We start from the raw sequence: 21159 nt of genomic DNA on the forward strand, positions 1-21159 counted from the left end.
TAATTTAAAAGATTTTGATAAGTATTACATTGGTTTAAAAACTTACAAATAATCTCTTACACAGAGATCCCAGAGGAAGTAAAAAAAGTACTGCCCCCCTTTAAGTATCTTCAAATAAAAATTTATGTAGTACAATTGATTATGAAGGGTAAGCTAATACCCAGAACTCTTAATGAATTTGAACAATAATTAAAATCAGATAAAATTCCTGTAAGTAAGTTATATGGGATATTAGTACAGAAAAATAGGACAATTAATCCCCCTTTTCAAGAGAAATGGAATAAAAAATTAGGTTATGAGTTGGATGGGGGGGAAATGGAACTTTATACTCACAAAAGGTCTAAATTTTACAATAAGTCTTGCATTTAGAAAAAAATTATTTAAGATGACACATATGTGGCATCTTTCCCCAAGTGGAGTTCAAAAAATGTGTAACGGATAAAAATGCTAGTAAATGTTGGTATTGTGATTCAGCTGGCGCAGATTTTCTACACATGTGGTGGAGCTGCAGTAGAGCCCAAACATATTGGATGGAAGTGATTGCAATCATATCCAGCTGCCTTGAAATTGTTATTCCAGTAAGACCGGAAACAATTTTATTAAATTATTTTCCAGATAAACCAAAGGATATTTGAGTTATGTTTTTCCATATGCTAATGGTTGCTAGAACAAACCTTGCAAGATATTGGAAGAACAATAAATTCCGTGATTTAAATAATTGGCTTGATAAGGTTAAAACCTATGCTTTAATTAAGTTGACGTTTTATAATAACGACAAAAATACAGAAAAACTGGGTGCTTGTTGGAATTTAACAATTTCAAGGATGGAAAAAGCACTCCAATGTGTAAATCGCAGATATAATGATAGTAGATAGATAGGTAGTGATATAATAATCATGCAGATTTTAGATAAATAGAGTATTGCTTGGTTCACTGTTATGGGTATTTTAGTTATATTAGCAGCACCGTTTTAGTTTCTTTTCAAGAATTTGTATTATGTTATATTTCCATTTTCTTTTATTGTTACATTCTCATTTTCTCTTAATAAATTATCTTTTAAAAAGGGGAAAAAAAGAAATGTATATGCTAACCTAAATATATTGTTAGCATGGATACCTGTTTCCATACACTTATCTAACCATCCTTAAGGTTTATGGATGTAGTCACCACCTTCAGGTAGTTCCTGTTGTAGAATGTTACCAGATTTTTTATTCACATGTACCCTTCAGGATGTGCAAGACGAAAAGCCATGGACATTAGTTCATTTCAAGAGAATATTTCTATGTATTTAACCATATTTTCAATTTCTGTGAATGCAAACAGTTGCTTAGGGAAAGGTGGTCGTCCAGCAAAAGCCACAGTTGCGTCCACAGCGTTGCCATCTTGGCCACTCAGCTATATTATATGGGGAAAGTATAGTACTGAAAGTAGATGGGACTGTGGCTGTTGATACAGCCTCCACTATTTCTTATATAGGCACATTAATCTGACTTGTATCTGGACAGATCAGTAGGTTATCTAGCTCAATATTGCTTGCTCTGACTGGCAGTGGCTCTCCAAAGTTTGGGGCAGCAAGACACCTTTAACTATTGATACCAGGGATTGAACATGGGACTTTCTGTGTGCAAAGCATGTGCTCTATCACTGATCCACAGCCTTTCCCCTTCTTACACCAGCTTTAACACATATGGCCTCCAGTTATTGCTTTAACTGGTACTGATGACCCCCCGCCTCCACCATCTTCTCTTTTCACCACTGTGTTCACTGACAAGCTTTTTCATTTGTTTTTAAGGCCAGAATTGTTGTCATCTCTAGACCTTTTTATACACCTTGGTGCTGTCACTCATAACTTTTTTTGTTGTTGTTGCTTTATATAGGCAATAAAAGGATACTAATGGGAGAGCCATTCTTTTGAAATTCAGGTTTTCTGGGCTGGCTGACGCTATGGGTGAGTTGCTTATGAATGGAATCCAACTTTTGAATTTATTAATTCTGCCTTGCTCATAATATAGACATCTTCAAATATGACATACAGTGCGAGTTGTTGAATGCAGTACGATTTTGAAATCTACTTTGAAATATTTTGGTCCTAAAACTGTTAATTTAGGGGGAAAATTGTAAGCATTCTTCACCCTCTCAGTAGAAGTAGAACTCTCTGTGGGGTTTTGTGTAGACCTAAGTAGCAACCAGGAGCCCCGTGGCACAGAGTGTTAAGCTGCAGTACTGCAGTCAAAAGCTCTGCTCACGACCTGAGTTCGATCCCGACGGAAGTTGGTTTCAGGTAGCCGGCTCAAGGTTGACTCAGCCTTCCATCCTTCCGAGGTCGGTCAAATGAGTACCCAGCTTGCTGGGGGTAAAGGGAAGATGGCTGGGGAAGGCACTGGCAAACCACCCCGCAAACAAAGTCTGCCTTGGAAACATCAGGATGTGACGTCACCCCATGGGTCAGGAGTGACACGGTGCTTGCACAGGGGACCTTTACCTTTTAAGTAGTAACCATTTTATTAGAAAAACCACTTTTCAAAGGCCCCGATCCTGTTCATTCCCCTGAAGTTTTTTTTGCCACAGATGCTGGTCCCTCCATTCCTGTTCTTTGCTTCACAGAAGGAGTATGGGTCGAACAATACTCTTCTAGGGTGGACTGCCTAGTTTCATCTGGCTTTGTTGCTGTGCTTTCAATAGAGATGTGATCTGCAGACATTAACAGATGATTAAATTTATCTCTACTGTGAGAAGGGTCATCTGCTGATCAAACTGCTTTTAAAGGCTGAAGAGCAGGTCAGAATATTGTTTGTGCTTTCTTATCAGTTGGCAGTCTTCCTAAAGGAGTGCGATTTTGTGCTCTCCTCCAGTTGTATAAACCTTAGTGTGATGGTTACATTTTACAGTTAAATTTGTTCCATTGGTAAAATAACACACAGATTAGTTGCAACTTCACAAACTTGGGTACCGTTTGTTATCCACAGACATTGTCCAGTTTAGTCCAGAAAGCCTGTTTATTTGAGAGCACAATGGTGAAGTTTTCCTTGATTAATAATAATAATAATAATAATTTAAGTATTAAAACATTATCTCATAAAATGCAGTGTTAAATGAGAGCACGTGAAAGGGAAACAAGAATATATTTTGTTCCTTGATGTACTTATGCATCTTTTGACTGCCTTGAGGTACATTGTGAGTAGCCTATTGCAGGTCCTCCTGGATTTTTGTTTTCCCCTGCTAGTCTGCTTACTGTGGAAGTCCTTGTGCCTGGTGACATGGAGACTTGAGTCCACTGACTAGTTACCTCAAAGTAGACACAAAAACGACAGTATGTCACCATGAGGTATGTAGACTGAACCATGCCTCTTGTGTCAAGTCTGGAGTCCACTGCCCCTAGCAACAGAGATCAATGTCAAATTGGAGTGATGTGGAAACATGAATGGCTTACAGTTCAATCCTACGTAGAGTTATTCTAGCCTATGCCCATAGCAATCAACAGGTTTGAGCTGGAGTAACTACATAGGATTACATTGTTGATATTGAAGTGACAGTTTTCCCCCTCATTGGTCCAGTGTCCATTTTTTCTGTCGCTCTGCCTCAGCAATACAGTTAGCGTACTTTGCAAATGTATAAGGATGTGTTGAACTGTGGTAGAACTTGTAATCTCATTTTTATTTTTATTTTCCTCAGCGATGGGCTGTCATAGGTTACAATATGTTTAACTTGCTTTATCCTCTTTACAGCCCGTGATGTAAATTAGGCCAAGGGGCTATTCCAAAGTTTCTTTGGGGGTTACCGCACTTGTATTCCCAGCGATGTATTAAGAGTTTGAAAATGTTATAAAAAATACTGTTCACACTTTCTGTGTATTCCCAGTGATGTATTAAGAGTTTGAAAACGTTATAAAAAATACTGTTCGCACTTTGTTTGGCCCCTTTAGCTCTGAAGACGTTTTCCAACCATTTATAAGCCGTGATATCCAAAAACCCTTTTAAAGGGTTTTTATAACATTTTCAAACTCTTAATACATCGCTGGGAATACAAAGTGTGGTAACCCCCTTTGTTTGGTTCATGTTTAAAAGTGATTTGAATACAGGTCTCCCCCATCAAAGCTCGATAAATTTTCCACTGTGCTTTGGCTGTCTTTTAATGCTCACTTACTATGATAAAATTAAGGATATACTTTTTCAGAACTGGGCCCCTGAGTGCTATAAATTACTTCCATGTTTGTGCCTCTGTAACATCAATACTTTGTTTTGTCTCTTTCCCAAGTAAATTCCTAAGCAGTTTTTAAGTCTGATCAGGTGCCTGGATGAAAAAATGTTGGTCAGCTTGACTTAGCTGCAATGCACATAGTATGTTTAAAAATTGAGTCAAAGGTCTTCTGAAAGAATCCTGCAATCCACTTAATATTTACTTCTTGGACACCAATTAAGATCTTGTAAAATAATTCATATCTACTGGAAGTGACCTTTACTATATATAATGAAGATAATAGGATGCAAAACCTGTTCAATTTTATGGTTGCTCTCAGAGCTTTTTATAAGACTACCTGTTTTGGTAGGGTTGTATGCTTTTATGTGGCATAGAACTTTTCTTCAGGCAGGAAAAAGTTTGTGCCATTTGGAAGCTTGCTTTTCTAACCATACCAGTTAAAATAAAAAATAGTTCATGCGATACCTGATAATCTTGGAGTTCACATTCTGAAAGCTTGTAAAAAGGATCATTCAAATCATCTTTAGATTTTGTTTTATTTTCCTGAAAGGGTTCCTTAAAACATCTCTTAGATTTAATTTTCAAATATAAGATCCGAGTTACATGTTACATTGAAGGATCAGATCGCTTTTTATATTAAGCAGGTCGGGGGTGGGATTTGGATTAGGGTCATGGTTTGGGAGGGAGTGGGGAGTTGTACCCTTTTTTCTTTGTGCTGATAGAAATTGGTGTGTCTCCCACATCCTGTATACTGATATTTGAGCTAAGAAAAAAAGATGGGTATTATAGGAATACTTGTCTTTCTTTTCTCTTCCAGGACTAATAGCACGGGGTAAAAGGGAAAATGGTGCAGCACAAGGAGTTAAACTTCTCCCTTCCCGTGTCATAGCCCAAACCAAACTGGGGGCATTGCAGTTGTATTTTAACCATAGAATATGTGGCTGGGACCATATAAACGTTGGCTGTTACCGCACTAGGTGTTCCCAACGATGTATCAAGAGTTTGGAAATGTTATAAAAAACATCGCTTTAAAAGGGTTTTTGGATGCCACGGCTAAAAAATGGTTGGAAGACGTCTTCACGGCTAAAGGGGCCGAACAAAGTGCGAACAGTATTTTTATAACAGTTTCAAACTCTTAATACATTGGTGGGAATACACAGAAAGTGCCAACAGTATTTTTTATAACATTTTCAAACTCTTAATACAACGCTGGGAATACCTAGTGCGGTATCAGCCATCGTTCCACTTACACTTTTCTCCTACTGCTGCAGAGGGTTTCCTCCACTACATCACTTGCTTCCTCCATTGCTATCACCTCTGTGTGTAAGAGCTCTTTGAGAAACATCTCTTACACATGGAAGTGCTCGTGACAGAGGAAGTGAGCGCCACAATGGAGGAAAGCCTTCCTAGTGGCTAGAGAGAAGTGTGAAGGAAACCTTGACATAGGATCCAAGCCTGTACTAGGAGATCTGACCATAGATTTCCCATATAATTCATCCCTAAATCAATAGATGAAGCTAATAATGGGCTTTTTTTTCTAAACAGATGAGCAGCAAGCTTTGAATTCAATCATGCAGGATTTGGCAGTCCTTCATAAGGCAAGTCGTCCCGTGTTGCCTCTACAAGAAACAAGCAAAGGGAAATCAGCTTCGCCAAAAAAACAGGTAAGCCTGTAAAATGTTTGCTTAATGGAGTGAAGAACATGTACTTGCATTTTGAGGTGATTTTTCACTTCCTAAGAAGTTTCCTCTGAGCAGTGTGAATATCCTTAAAATGTTTAACAGAATAAAAGAGATGTGGTATGCAGAACAAATCTTTTGTATTAGCTCTGATTGATGTGTGTGTGTGTAAAGTGCCGTCAAGTCGCAGCCGACTTATGGCGACCCCTTTTTTGGGGGGGTTTCATGGCAAGAGACTATCAGAGGTGGTTTGCCAGTGCCTTCTTCAGCACAGCAACCCTGGTATTCCTTGGTGGTCTCCCATCCAAATACTAACCAGGGCTGACCCTGCTTAGCTTCTGAGATCTGACAAAATCAGGCTAGCCTGGGCCATCCAAATGCCAATTTCCTAAGTGTGAGTTTCCAATAGCAGAATAATATTGCTTGAGACGTGTGAGAATATTTGATGGCCCTCTGCATATAGGGTGAGAATTATCACAGTTGAGTTCACCTATGACTTTTGTTTTTGTTAATTCTTTTTAATTAAATATGTATTATTCTCTTAGCAGAATGACATCCGAGTCAAATTTGAACATCGAGGTGAAAGAAGGTAAAGAGAATAAATGGTTGTAGGCATCTTCATGAATACAATTGAACTTATTTTAATGACCCCAGAATCCAGTCAAAGTAAAAGATTTATAGCAGTACAACATACCTAAAGAGACAGCTGCCCACATAAATTTTTGGAAAATGGAAATTTATTGAAATCTGCCAAAATACATGATTTTATTAAAATTTGTTGTTGCTCCCAGAACATTGAGGATTTTTTTTTTTTTTTGCTGATTTCATTTAGTTTTTCCTTGTAAAAGTTTGTAGGTTCTGTATTGACGGCATGAACTGTTAAAGTGAGAGCAAATATTGAAAATGTCTGACTTCCATCTTCCTTGCACTGAGAATTTTCTTCTAGTTATTTTGATGAACAAATTTAAACACCAGCATTATGAGTTCGTTACAGTTGGAAGGGGTAAATGGTGTCTTTCCTTGCTTCGTATCATGATCCGTGCGTGCCGAGAGAGAGACTGCTTTCCAAACTGTTTGATTGGAGTTTTAATTTTTCTCCTTAGTCCCTTTACTTATTTTACCTCAGTAGAAATGAGACATCAGAGGCTTTTTCAAGTTAATAGCCATGTAACAGAGATTTATTAAACACGGTACAAGGGATGGACTTGGAGGGAAAACGGTAAGTCGGGAAGGTATAGAACCAGAGCTAGTTTATAGGTTTTACTACAGTGGAGGCATAGATCTTAGATGGCTTTGTTAGTACAGAATTACAATTCTTAAATTAAGTTCCCAAATTCAGTTCACAGAACTTCCTATAGATGTTCCTATTCAGACTCTGCTGCCTAGCTAACTGGGAAGCATGGATATTATACAATCTCTCTCCCCAGAGAACAAAGAAGTATGGAGATTGTTTCTCAAATCTCTCTTCCAGTTCATAGATTTACCCCACTTTTGTGGCAGTAATCCCTTAACAAAACCCCATATCTGGAATATCTCCTTCCCAGAGCCTATTCCCTTTCAGTGACCTGAGAAAGGGACCCTTTCCTCCAGTCTCTGCCTGTCACTCCACAGGAGTCGTTTCACAACCGCTTAGGCAAATCTGAACCCTCAGGTTCTCAGAGTCAAAAACAGCTATTAAACACGCAGGTTACCAAAAACAGACTTCCTCCCTTTTTTCAGAAAAGGGAGAGTGAAATCCCTAGCTCCACCCACTCCCTGGCAGTTTTTTTTTCTGAGCTTCTCTCAAAGATTAATTCTTTGTTCATCACACTGGGGAACCCCTCTAGACCAAAGGTTCCTTGGAAAATACACTGGTCACCTGCTACCACCACTCAGGGCTTCCCAAGAACATCTAAACTGACCCACTGAGAAGGTCACCCTTCCAGCATAGTAGTAGAACAATACACACATGAAGCTGCATTATACTGAATCAGACCCTTGGTCCATCAAAGTCAGTATTGTCTACTCAGACAGGCAGCAGCTCTCCAGGGTCTCAGGTAGAGGTCTTTCCCATCACCTGCTTGCCTTGTCCCGAGATGCCGGGGACTGAACCTGGGTCCTTCTGCATGCCAAGCAGATGCTCTACCACTGAGCCACAGCCCCTCCCCAAATAAAGTGACAGGTTAGAAAGCCTAGAGAATACCTCATAACAAACTAGGTAGCACCCATGCAGTTGAGCACATGGGGAAGAGATTAAGAGAAAAACCCCAAAGAGATGAATTGTAATAAGCAAAGCCAAAAAAAGTCTTTATAAAAGGTTTATTATAAAAGAGAAAAAAAGGGAAAAGGTGGTTGGAATCCAAAAGGGGGTGGAAAAAGGCAAATAAACACAGTACAGGGAATGGCACACAGCAACAACAGCACAGAGAGGTTCAAATAAAAAGCAGTACTGTTGAACTAGCTAAGCTAAACTCACATTACCTGAGCTGTAGCACGTTCCTCAGAGCATGTGGAGAGTTCCTTGCTGTAGCAAGAGGTTGAAGGGGTCATTAACTCCTACCTAACCTCCTGAGGCCCCAGTGAAAATCCCAAATGTCCAAATATTGATGGTAAATGGAATTGGACCTAAGCCAGCCTCCTTTCCAAGAATGACAAGCTGATTTCCCTATGCAAATCCCCATCTCTGAAGTCAGGGCTACCAATATAAAATATAGTTCCATCTTCACCAAGCATCTGGTAATGGCTCTGAACTTCCATGACAAATAGATGGTCTGGTCCAAACCAGACTGTCCCTTGCTCCAAATGGATTAAGTCTGCCAGGATGGTCTGATGTGGAATGGAAATCAATGGGTCATTCTAATAGAACTTCCAGGGGTCCAAGATCACAGAGACTCCAGGTGGCGCTTTTGCCCTGGTAAGGTGTTAGGATTTCAATCACAAACTTAACAGTGTATCACCTTAAGTGATAAAAGTATATATTTGAGAGAGAGCCTTTAAACTTTAGTCAAAGTAGGAGAGTTTTACTTAATGGCATGTGGACTTTTACAATTCAAGCCTGTACACGATTTCTAAATGGATCCCTTCTACGCATGTTTTTCTAAGTCTGTTTATAAAATTATGCTGCTGTTCAAGAGCCAGCATGGTGTCGTGGTTAAGAGTGGCGTACTCTAATCTGGACAACTGGGTATGATTCCCCACTCCTCCACATGAAGCCTACTGGGTGACCTTGGGCTAGTCACAGTTCTCTCATAACTCTCTCAGCCTCACCTACTTCGCAAATGCCTGTTGTTTGTGTGGGGTGGGGGAAGGGAAGGCTATTGTAAGCTGCTTTGAGACTCCTTATGGTAGAGAAAAGCAGGGTATAAAAACCAACTCTTCTTCCTGATTGCCTCATTAACATGTCTTACAAGGGATGAGAGAAAAGGGAAAGTTGTTCCTTTTGTATATAGAAAAATTAATATTTTTAGAATGTTGCAGTATTTTATGTGCTTTACATAAAATGAGGAAAGATGCAGGCTTCAGCTCTGATACATTGGAGGATTTGCTTTTCTTATCTGGATCTTGTTACTTGAGTTTTCTGTTCTGTAAATGGGGTTGGAGGGGAGAAGACTTCACTTGGGTGAATTAAATGTTGTATAATTGCCTAGTGTTTTCATGTCATTGAATTACACCCCCCCTCCAAACCATGTATTACAGAATTCTGCAGTTTACAAAACCTGTCAAGCTAGAAGATCTTTCATCAAAAGCTAAAGTTGCCTTTGGACAGCCCATGAATTTGCATTACAGCAATAATGAGGTATAATAATGGTTCCTGATTCACTGTCTGTAAAGGTGGTACGTGGAAGGTTGGGTAGCAGAACTGTTTGAAATGAAAACTGGGTACTCTTTTGAAGGTGGCCGATAAGCTGCAAAGCTGTGTGTCTTCCCCACTGTGGGTACTCAGTGTGGTACTCTCTGCTTTACTTTTACCATTATTATCAGCTCCTTTCCCACACATGCACAATACATCATATACCCCATGGTGTTGTGACGTGGCTGTGAATGGCTATCTTCCTCTCAGTGGTCCTAAGAGGTTGCATTTTCCTCCAACATATTTACTGCTTATCTAGTACAAACGTGTGTGTGTATATTTGTTGCAGTGTACCAAACTCCCTAATTGTAGATTGTTGGGTGATATGAAAAGAGCATTCTGTCAGCAGATATCTCTGATTGTTTTAGAGATTTAGATTCCATTTTGCAGTATAAATCAGCCAAGGTGGTTTACAAAACAAAATTTGTTGTAGTTCAAAAAGTAGAAATGACTGTAAAACTAGCAGTCATCAGGATAAAAACATACAACAGCCAATGAAAATAATCTTAAATACTGTTGAGTTCAAGAGGATTGAATGGACTCTGCTTGGTACCAAAATACTTAACACTGATGGTGCCAGGTAAGTGTAAGCAAAAATTTGCAATGTTTGGATGCTACAACCTCTCTGATGACTCATCTGCCTTGCCTCTGAATAGAGGGATACATGGGACAGTAATCTCAACTGATGAGCAGTTGGTTGTGGAAGAAGGTGGTCCTTTAGATATATAGGCCATTTAGAATTTAAATAGTACTTTTCATTGAGCCTGAAAAACTATAAGCCAGTAAGGATCTCTTCATATCTTACTTGGGATAATATGCTTTTGGTGGTTAGTTGGAGATAGCGGCCTGCCTACTGCATTCTGCACTAGGTGAAATTTGCAAATACTTTTCAACGGCAGCTCCATATGTAATGCATCATGGTAATCTATATTGGATGTTGCTAGCTGGTGTATACCTGTGGCCTACTTTTTATTATAAAAGAATGCTTATACATAGTCCCTTTAGAAGGTGATGCCAAGAGCTAACATTTATAATCTTTGATAAATATGAAAGAAATTGAACTGACTGAGGTCTTGCTTAACTATATGCATGCAACTGGGCAGCCACTTACACTAGCCCATATTTGGTCTTGAGCCACTGAGTGAAAGTAGAAAATAAGTAATACAGGTTACAATAACATGGCTTATTCTTGGATAATAAGCTGTTCCCCTAATTCTTCATCATGGTGGAACATTCTTTACTTAAGTAAATTGTTACAGCGTTTGGTGGGAAAAAAATGCTTAATTGCAGCCCATTTTAACTCGCTGTGGCAGGGCCAGACCTTAGACAAGGTGCCTACCCTTTAACAGTTTCAGAAAGGTGAGTCTGTAGTCAAAGGAATCTACCCTCTAAAGATTGGAATTCTTCCCTTGGAACTAGGAGTTACCAAACTCGAGATAAGGTCTGGAGTTCTGGAATTATAGCTGATCTCCAGATCACATCAGTCAGGTTCGCTGAAGGAGATGGCAGCTTCAGAAGGCTGAGTCTATGGCATCATATTCCTGCTGAGCCCCTTCCCACTGAGCACTGTCCCCAAATCTCCAAAAATTTCCCAAATCAGAGTTGGCAGCCCTACTTAGAAATTTTGCAGTTCTAGCTACTGGTCTTAATGGTTGTTCCTCAATCACACCATCTATGGATGGGTTGGGTTTTGTCCTTGTTTAACTGTTTCTGTGTTTGTTTTTTATCTAGTTAGTGATCCCATTAACCACCCAAGAGGACTTGGACAAAGCTATTGAGCTCCTTGATCGTAGTGTTCACATGAAAAGCCTCAAGATATTGCTTGTTGCCCATGGAAATACACAGGTGTGAACATATGCATATAATGCATGTATAAACAATGAAATTACTATATTATATATAGCATATATATATTTCTATACAACACACATGTAAAATATAAATGGCATAATCTCCTAGGGTGTGCGTGGTTCTGGAGTTGCTATGTCAGCTTTGGTACCATAATGTAAACTTTTCTTCCTCCTACTTGCTTCATCAAAGCATTGGAAAGGAGAGAGACAGATGTCCCTCAAGGCAGACTAAAGGGTGCTACTTGCTGAAAAAAATATGCATTAAATTTTGAACTTTATTTTTTGTCTATTACTGCACATTGCTAACATTATGAGTGAGGAGTGCAAACGTAGTCTATTTGTGGACTAGAAGGGAATGTGTTTTGTTGGTAGAACTGGAATATTTTCCTTGTTTTGAAATATTCCAGTTATCGTGTTATAAGTCTTCATGTTTCTCTGATCCATTGTCTATTTAACGTATTCACACTGTGCAAAGGGAGCTGGTAAACTGAAATGCGTAGAGTTGGGAGCTAATAAATAGCTCCAGTTTAACATCAGATTATTCTCTGATAAATGGCATGGAAACATCTTGCTCATGCAAAAAATAGTATTTTCTTGTATGAGTGGAGGGTATCTTACACTTTTTGAGGGAATAAACAGTAATCTGCTTTCACCTCCAGAGTAACATGGAGCCGCTGCCATCATTAGAAGACTTGGATAATACAGTGTTCAGAGTGACAGAAAGGAAAAGCAGGCTTTCAGTAATAGGTAATGCAGTTTTATGTTTCTGTAATTTTGAAGTGTATTTGGAAATTAGGGTTGTCTTTAAGTTGTTGAATATTTCTTACAAAAACGTCTTTTCACAAATGGTTTGATGTTTTCCTTCCATTAAGGGTGGCATTCCATATGGCAGTTTTAAGCTCAAATAGACCATGCAAAAATAATTTGTCTAAAATTGTAACATAAAAAGGGTTGGAGTATTGTTAATGACAGTTTTGCGCAATAAAGTTTAATTCCCAGAGGTAAATGTCAATGTAATATGGGGAATAGGGGAGAGTAGCTTACGGGAAAACTTTGGGATACTCTCTCCACATTAAGGGTTTAAGCCAAAGGAGTGTGCGAGAAAGTCACTCTTCTAAAACTGGAACGATGGGAAGAGTTTGTGTGCAGATTTCTATTTGTAGGAAGATTTATCTGGAGGATTCTCAGGTTCTCAGCCAGTTTTGGCTGCTAAAAGAGATCTATCAGGGGCCTGATTCTGAATCCTAGACAGCTTATTACTTGGTTTTATTTTTGTACTTTCATAGCTGGGCTTGCAAGAATCCTAGAATTGGACAAATCTTACTGGCTAAATAAGTTGTTTCAGTTTAATTTTTCAAACTTTTTGAAAAAACTCGCATATGTTCATCTCAGAATTGGCAGTTGTATTCCTGCAACTTAGGAATGGCTGTTGAATAACTTCTTATCTGTGTCTTTTTAATAATGCGTATCAGATGTGCATGCTTTTATCCTTGCATATTGTGGGAATAGTTTTCTTTAGAACATACAGGGCCAGCATCTGCAGCTTTCCCTAGTTGTGTTGGCAGCCTCCACCAATCCTTCAGCTCACCATCGGCCAACGCATTCATCTCAAAGCCATGGAGGAGCAGGACTGGTAGAATAGTAGATAGAATTATTGATAAGAAATTGCAAGTCAGAAGGGTCCCCTTCGCACGGTTGTAGATACTGGTTATGCACTTGGTTTCAGTCATCTTCCAAAATGTTCAGATTCCAGTATTATGACCATATAAAAAGATCTTTTTTTTTCTGGAGTCTATTAAAAATGTTCCCATGTCATATATGGAAATGTGTATGGTGTCGATTCTGTGACTGAGGCTGAGAAATCAGTTTGTGAACATTAAAGTGCAGTTAGAGTATTTATATTTATGTATTTAATGTAATGAGTTGTCTCACAGTAGACAAGTTACATGATATTGAGTTAGCTTAAATATGATAAGTTGTATCCTAATACTCCATTCAGCTAGTAGAGGCATGTTCCAGTGCGACAGATTGTTCCCTTGGTGGAAGATTCCTTATACAGATGTACACAGATCCTAGGCTACAACTCCCTTCCCTCATCAAACAGAACACATGATGAGGGAAGCCTAGGATCGGCATAGGGGTAGTCCATAAACACCTAATTTTTTAAATAAAAAAGTCCTCAGGGCCAGATGAATTGCATTCAAGGGTACTAAGGAAACTTGCAGATATAATTTCTGAGCCTCTGTCCATTGTTTTTGAGAATTCTTGGCAAACAGGTGAGGTGCCAGAAGATTGGAGGCAGGCAGATGTTGTCCCCATCTTCAAGAAGGGGGAAAAGGAGGATCCGGGTAACTACCTACCCATCAGCTTGACTTCTATACCTGGAAAAGTTTAGAACAAATCGTTAGACAGTCAGTCCTTCATCATTTAGAAAGAATGTGATTACTAACAGCCATGAAGGAATAGCGGGGATACTTATTAAATTAGAAGACAAAGCCAAGATACAGGATGATCTTGACAAGCTGGAGAATTGGGCTAAAACCAATAAAATGCATTTCAGCAGAGATTAATGTAAAGTTCTGCATTTAGATAGGAAAAATCAAATGCATAATTATAGGATGGGGGAGACTTGTCTGAGCAGTAGTATGTGTGAAAAGGATCTAGGGGTCTTAGTAGACCATACACTGAACGTAAGTCAGCAGTGTGATGCGGTAGCTAAAAAGGCAAATGTGATCTTGGGTATGGAGCAGAGGTCACTGGGGGTGTGTAGGGAACTTAGATGTGAATTTCCTGCATTGTGATGGAGGTTGTAGAAGATCCTGGAGGTCCCTTCCAACTCAATGATTCTGTGATGTAATGTACCAATTGTGTGAAGTGATAGCAGTTCAACCTAATATTATAAGCAAACAATATTTTTTGCAAATCATTTTGATTGCACTCTTTGTGTTAAAAGTACATGTAGGAAGTTACATTTTTGCATTAAGATCTGACAGCTGGGATAAAGGGAAGATCGCTTTACCCTGTTCTGCTGGCCTCTCTTTCTTCCCACCTTGTTCAGGTTTCTCTTTTCCTCCATCCTTCTGCTCTGGGCTATGCTTCTTCCCATCATCCCGCTTGCTGTTTACTTCCACCCCCAAACTCTGTTTTCCTTATGCCACACGCTTCCCCCCCCCAGTGTTTTATTCCCATCTCATCACTCCTATTCTCTCCCCCCCTTCCAGCTGCCACTTTCCATACCATATCCTTGCAATCCCCATGACCTTTTTCCTTCCCTTTCCTCTTTGGTACCCTGACCTCCTTTATTTCTTAGTGGGGACTATGCAATATCAGCTGCAGTTTTGGATGGTACAGTTGGGGTATTTCTCCAGCCATGTCTGCATATTGCTTTTTACTTTTCAGTAAATCTTCTGATTTTTCTGCAAATCTGGGGATTCCCCCAGGCTTGCAGAAATGTCTCTCATAGCTTTGGGTGGCCCCATAGTTCTTTTTGTTCTCCATGGGGGCATCTAATTTTTCCCTCCTCCACTATTTCCTCTTTCCCTTCTCTGAAAGTCCCCATACCTTTCCCCTTTTACTTCTTCCTTCCCACCTAACAGCCAAGCTACTTCTATCTGTCCCCCCAACTTCAGCTATCCCTCCCTCCCTTTGCCTGACAGCCTCTACATGGGATGACTATGGCCCAGATATGCAGGGCCAGTCTGACTTCAGCAAATGTATCTGTAAGTTTAGGGTCACTTTATCTTTGGTAGTATAGTCTGTCAAATGATGTTATTGATAACCCTCCAGAAAATGTGAAGGTTGCTTGCTGAATTATGAATATGCTTTCACCATGGAATTAACCTTTGAATATTGAATTGCTTGGTTGTGGTTAATGTTGTTTTCTGCTTTATATAACTTTGGACACATACTTTTTTCTTCGCTCAGACTGAAGAAGGGAAACTTTAATGATACTGCTCATACGGCCAATTCGGCTCTGAACAGTGTCACACTAAGACTAAAAGAAAGGAAAATATATTTATATTTACATATATATCTTCATAAACAATAGAGAATTAGTAATTTTAATCAACTGGGGAAAAACCTGGCAACTGCTAATGTGATATTAAAATCCGCCCCTGCTAAAAGAAATGTCAAATTATCCAATTCATACCTAGGGTCCCAGATAAAAGGTTTTATCCATCTATCGCTTGCCACATTGAGCAGGTCGCAGCTGAACAGATAATGCTGAAGGGTGTCAATTCGAATAGAACCACATTGACACACTCGCTCAGAATATGGCACCTTATTTAAATGACCCAATAGCTCCCCTGATGGAATGGCATTCAATCTGTGTGTAAAGTGCCTTCAAGTCGCAGCCGACTTATGGCGACCCCTTTTGGGGGTTTCCATGGCAAGAGACTAACAGAGGTGGTTTGCCAGTGCCTTCCTCTGCACAGCAACCCTGGACTTCCTTGGTGGTCATCCAAATACTAACCAGGGCTGACCCTGCTTAGCTTCTGAGATCTGACGAAATCAGGCTAGCCTGGGCCATCCAGGGCAGGGCATTCAATCTAGCCAGCATTAATAATCATCTGTAGCATGGGACTATCAGGAAGTCTAAGTATGTTGGAAGAGATTGTAGCAGCATGAAACCTAGGTATAAAGGTGAACATATTCTACGTGCTTCTAAACTCCAGTTTTTGCAAGAAGCTCAAGATTAAAGAAAGAGCTGCTGATGGCCCATGATCTTTTAAGTCAAAAAGAGAAATTCCTAAAAACTGGATATGACGTTCAACCAATTTGCTCCACAAGCTCTGATAGGAATCAGCTTGCAGTAGATCTAAGTATCCATTTGACTCTGTGGAGAATAGAATCTTAATCCACAATCTAAAGATTGCGGCCCAAATCCGAGCTTCAAGGGATCTAAGACCCAATTCTTCATGCAGAGAAACTCCAGCAATACAATTAGGAGCACCAGTAATTTTACGAAGGAGATAGTTCAGGAGGGAATCAATAGTTCAGGAAGGAATCACCCAGAGAGGTTCTCCTTACAGAAATTGTGATCCTACTTTACTGTTAAATATAGTGATAGCAGCTGGAATGTATTGACCACCTTTGGAATAGAAAAAAACAGATTATTGCCTTCGTAGCAGTAAGTGCTTTGGTTCATGCATTTCTAATATGGGTTGTCCAGAGCATATTAGACTGAAAATAAGCCCCAAGATATTTAATCTGGGTAACCTGTTCAATAAAATTACCATTAACGCGCCAAAGATATCTCTGTTGACGTGAGGACCTGGAGAACCACATCACTTTAGATTGACTAATTAGATTGACTGTTCTCTGCGAAAGATGGTGTAGATTTACTAGGGTTGAAGGAGGGAAACACACTAGCGCAACATTTTTGCTGTAGATCAGTAGGTATTTAGTTTCCAAAAGCTTTACTATATCTGTGCATAGTATGAAGTAATTGTTTTTTAAAGTCTGAGTTATGTGTATTTTTGTTTTCCTCTTGCTTCTCAGTGTTTGTGTGGTCACATTTTAGTTAAATCTTCCATTGTTTATACGGGGTTTATTTAACCTGTACTTTTATTAATAATTTCTATGCAAAAGCTACCATCTTGGATAGCTGGAACTGGTTTGGTCTTTCAGCCAGTTGCCCTGGAATTCTTATAAAGCTTAGCCAGGCAATTTTGCATGATACTTCACTTTCATTATAGTTTTCGCAGAATTTAGATTAGGTTGTGCAGCTGTTCATTTTTACACTGTCAGACCACCTTGTTTGTGTTGAAAGTTTTAATACTAAATAATGCATAGTGAGGTGAAGCTGAACATTAGCAGGAAGAAATACCTTTGTGGATTTAACTAAAGGTCAGTTGAAGTCAGCTGTTAAAAGTCATGTCTTTGCTTTTCCATTATCGTCTTAATGAAGTAGAATTGTACAATATAAATTTTTGAGACACATTTCATAGAGGGAGGTTTCCCCCCATTTCACTGCAGTTTTCATAAAGGTTCTGCCAATCTGTCAGCGCATAGTACATTGATATTTTTGAAGTCCTTGAGATTGTTGGCCATAGTAACACCACCTTTATTAGGTGATACCTGGGTGTAGTTTGGAGCGCAGCACATATTGTCGGTTTGGTGTGGAAGTAAGATGTACGCTGATAAGTCTATAGGTGCAGGCTCTTTGTAATAGAGCGTATTCGCTGGCCAGTTTAAAGCATTTTGATACTTCTAGCATTTTTTCTGTCACTGAAGATAATAACATATACCATCTGAAAAGGAAAAATGAAAATTAGACATGAATATTACTATTAAATATTACTATTTAATTATTAAAATGTTACAAAATTTAATGTTCTCAACAGAGTCCAAAGCAGCACAAATGACACCATTATTTTTTTACTTATATAATATGAAAACCTTTGATACAGAAAAAACCTGCCACTTTTGTGTGGCTGCCATGTTGGAATTTGCATTATCCAGGGTGGATCCACGTCAAAAACTGATATCTACAGTCCTGCAAAAGCTGATAAACTTATCATAGCTTGTGGATTTTTATCATCTAGTAGACAAATTAAGAGAAGAGTTGGGGGGTTTTATATGCCGACTTTCTCTCCCACTTAAGGAAGGATCAGACCTTCCCTTCCCCTCCTCTCAAATGACACCCTGTGAGGTAGGTGGGGCCGAGAAAGCTGTGAATAGCCCTAGGTCACCCAGCTGGCTTCATGTGTAGGAGTGGGGAAACAAATCTAGTTCACCAGATTTGCTTCCGCCGCTCATGTGGAGTAGTGGGGAATCAAACCCGGTTCTCCAGATCAGAGTCCACCGCTCCAAACCACCGCTGTTAACCACTACACCAAGCTGGCTCCCAAATTAAGATGAGCATAGGAGGCTGCAAACAGTTTGGGAATACTAGTCAGAATTATGCTGCTCTTTACAGGAATGGAAGGAATTCCTGGTATATGGGAGGGGAGATACTACTTCAGATGAGAATAGCTGTGTTGCAGAGGGGTTAGGTGTCCTTCATTCCCCCCCCCTTGAAATACAGTGGCCTTTTATGCATGGGTTGTTTCCATAGCGATCACCCCCCCCACACTACTTCAGGGCTTGGTTTTCATTATGCACGTGTTTCCAACCTTTAGAAGTCACTTTGCTCCCTCCCCACGTTTTCCCCGTGTTTTCTGGTTGCTGTTTCCGGTGGCATCAAGAAAACACAGGGAGAGAGTAAAATGACTTCTAGAGGTCGGAAAAGATGTGCATAATGAAAGCGAAGCCCCAAAGTAGTGGGGGGGGATGTGATCACCATGGAAACAACCTATGCATAAAAGTGCAGTCCTCCCACTGAAGTATGACAAGCTTAAACCATATAGTTACTTTTAAAAACTGTTGAGTGATAAAATGTCACACTGCTGTCATAGCCTTGGTGATGTGTGTCTGTGGAGACTGTTGATGTTGCTCCCATTGGAGTGCTACAGTCTGGAGAACACGGCTCAAGTACAAAAAAATGGGGAAGCCCTTTAAATGTTTTAAACAGGGTGGATTTGATTTAAATCAAATTGATTTAAATCACTAGTCACTAAGACTTGATTTAAATCATGGTTTTTTACAGAGACTCATTCTTGCTGGTGTAATAATATCTACAACCAGATGAAGGTTTCATTTTTGGAATAATAAATTTTCAGAGTAGTTTTTACAGTTATATCACAAATTACTGATTTGGTTATACTGTTAGAAATACATAGACAGATAATTATGAAATTATTGTGAGGAAGAGGAACTTAATTAAACTATTCCCAAGGTTGCACTTTCATTTTTACTGCCTGCTACTTGTGCAGATCTATTCCACTCTAAACAATCTATTCATTGAACTTCTTGGAATTTAGCACTTAATCAAGAGGTTGATTTGCAAAGGATATAGATTTGCAAAGGAACAATGAGATTAAGGTTTTTTCCTCAACTCTGTAGGTTTATTTTATAATAATTTTGCTCTGAAGGAGAGGCATATTATCTGTTCAGACACAAATTCACACTTTTAAGAACTACAAAAACAAGCATCTGTGATAATATCTTCTCGTTAGAAAAACTGCCCCAAATAATCTTACAGAAACCTCTGGAAGAGCATGACATTGTGAATGGATTAATGGAATTCATTTACCAAAAAATTTAAACATTGCATAAATATAAAGCCTTGTGCTATATAATTAAAAATTAATCCTTATTTCCTGATTAATAGTCTTTGGATTATAATGCCTCTTAAATAGAAAACTATCAGTAGATAGATTTTTCCTCCAAAAGCATTTCATTTTAAAAAATCCAATTTAAATAAAGAAAATCCAGTTTAAAAAAAATCATTGATTTTTATCCACCCTGGTTTTAAATATCCTGGGGCAGGGCCGTATGTTGTCAGTGTTGTTGGCAATAATTAATATATGGCCTGTTACGCTTGTCCTACAGCATGTCAAAATTGTGCTGGTGGCCAGAAATTGCTTATTCCCAATTAACCTGCAGATTCAGTTTTGTGAAAATGCAGTTTTAATGCAGGCAAGCTTCTAGCCAAAGGGAGATGAGGGGTATGTTTGATAATCCATCAGAAGATACGTTAATCTGGAACACACTACCATCTAGCAAATTAGTTCTGCGAATTGGAGAACACTCAGATCTTTCCATACGCAGTGCAGCAAATAAATAAGGGTAGGTTGAAACATTACAGTTATAGCCCACTCCTGAGAGCTGCAGCGTCCAGGGATGGTGTGGCCGTGGCTGTGCCATGGTGCTTGCAAAGATGGCTGCTGCAGCAAGGGGGGAAAAGAGCTTTTTATAAAATAAAATTTAGAATGGAAGGGGAAGCTCCATTGAAAACAGCAATGCTGCCCCAGCACCACTGTTGTTTAAGGGGGCGTTCTTGGGCTGAAAGGGGTTAGGAAGTTGCCTACCAGCAGCTCTGCCCCCGGAATGCCTCGGGAACGCCAGCGGGAGGCTGAGACGGCATCCAGGGGCTGCGCTGCCGCAGCTGTCCAAAAGGACCAGCACAACTGGCGCTACACCGCCATCAGTGCCAGTTTACATGGTGCAAGTTGTACGGACGCCAGCACAGCGGTCACGTTGCCTCCTAAGGCGATTTGGCCCCCAGCCTCAGAAATGCACTGTCAGTGATTAAATAATTTTAAAATACTAAAATTTCTGCCTTGCTGGTTATGTGTATCTTGCAGGCAATGTGAGTTTAACAAAGCAACTCTCTCTTCTTTTTTTTTTTGCTTTTGAAATCAAATAAATGAATGATTCTAGGGAGGGTGGAGGATTTTTATTGTTATCTGCTCAAATGTATTTCTTAAAAATTCAAAGGTTATTATGCTCGTGATAGAAGCTCACCTCCTCCAGGATACATTCCAGATGAGCTACACCAAGTGGCCCGGAACGGGTCATTCACCAGTATCAACAGTGAGGGAGAGTTCATTCCAGAAAGCATGGATCAGGCAAGTTCCCCCCCCCCATTCTTGTATGTGGTGAAAGGGGCAATTATTATTATTATTATTTGTTGGACTTGTATGCCATCCATTCCTGACCAGGTCAGGCTCTGAGCGACTCGCAACACAAATAACATACAATAAAACATAATTATGTG

The 21159-nt window shown here is 39.5% G+C and overlaps 1 protein-coding gene across 1 annotated transcript in view; it reads left to right on the forward strand.

Annotated features, from left to right (window-relative positions):
- Positions 1–1877: 1877 nt before the first annotated feature.
- Positions 1878–21159, forward strand: part of MAP3K2 (mitogen-activated protein kinase kinase kinase 2) — a 43464-nt gene continuing 24182 nt past the window's right edge. The window contains exons 1-7 of the mRNA XM_056861665.1: positions 1878–1948; positions 5743–5861; positions 6425–6465; positions 9552–9651; positions 11437–11550; positions 12215–12302; positions 20880–21010. Coding sequence (XP_056717643.1) covers positions 1945–1948; positions 5743–5861; positions 6425–6465; positions 9552–9651; positions 11437–11550; positions 12215–12302; positions 20880–21010 — 597 coding nt within the window. The 5' untranslated portion in view covers positions 1878–1944. The remainder of the gene's footprint in view (positions 1949–5742; positions 5862–6424; positions 6466–9551; positions 9652–11436; positions 11551–12214; positions 12303–20879; positions 21011–21159) is intronic.

The sequence above is a fragment of the Euleptes europaea genome, chromosome 15, assembly GCF_029931775.1.
Source record: "Euleptes europaea isolate rEulEur1 chromosome 15, rEulEur1.hap1, whole genome shotgun sequence".
NCBI lineage: Eukaryota > Metazoa > Chordata > Lepidosauria > Squamata > Sphaerodactylidae > Euleptes > Euleptes europaea.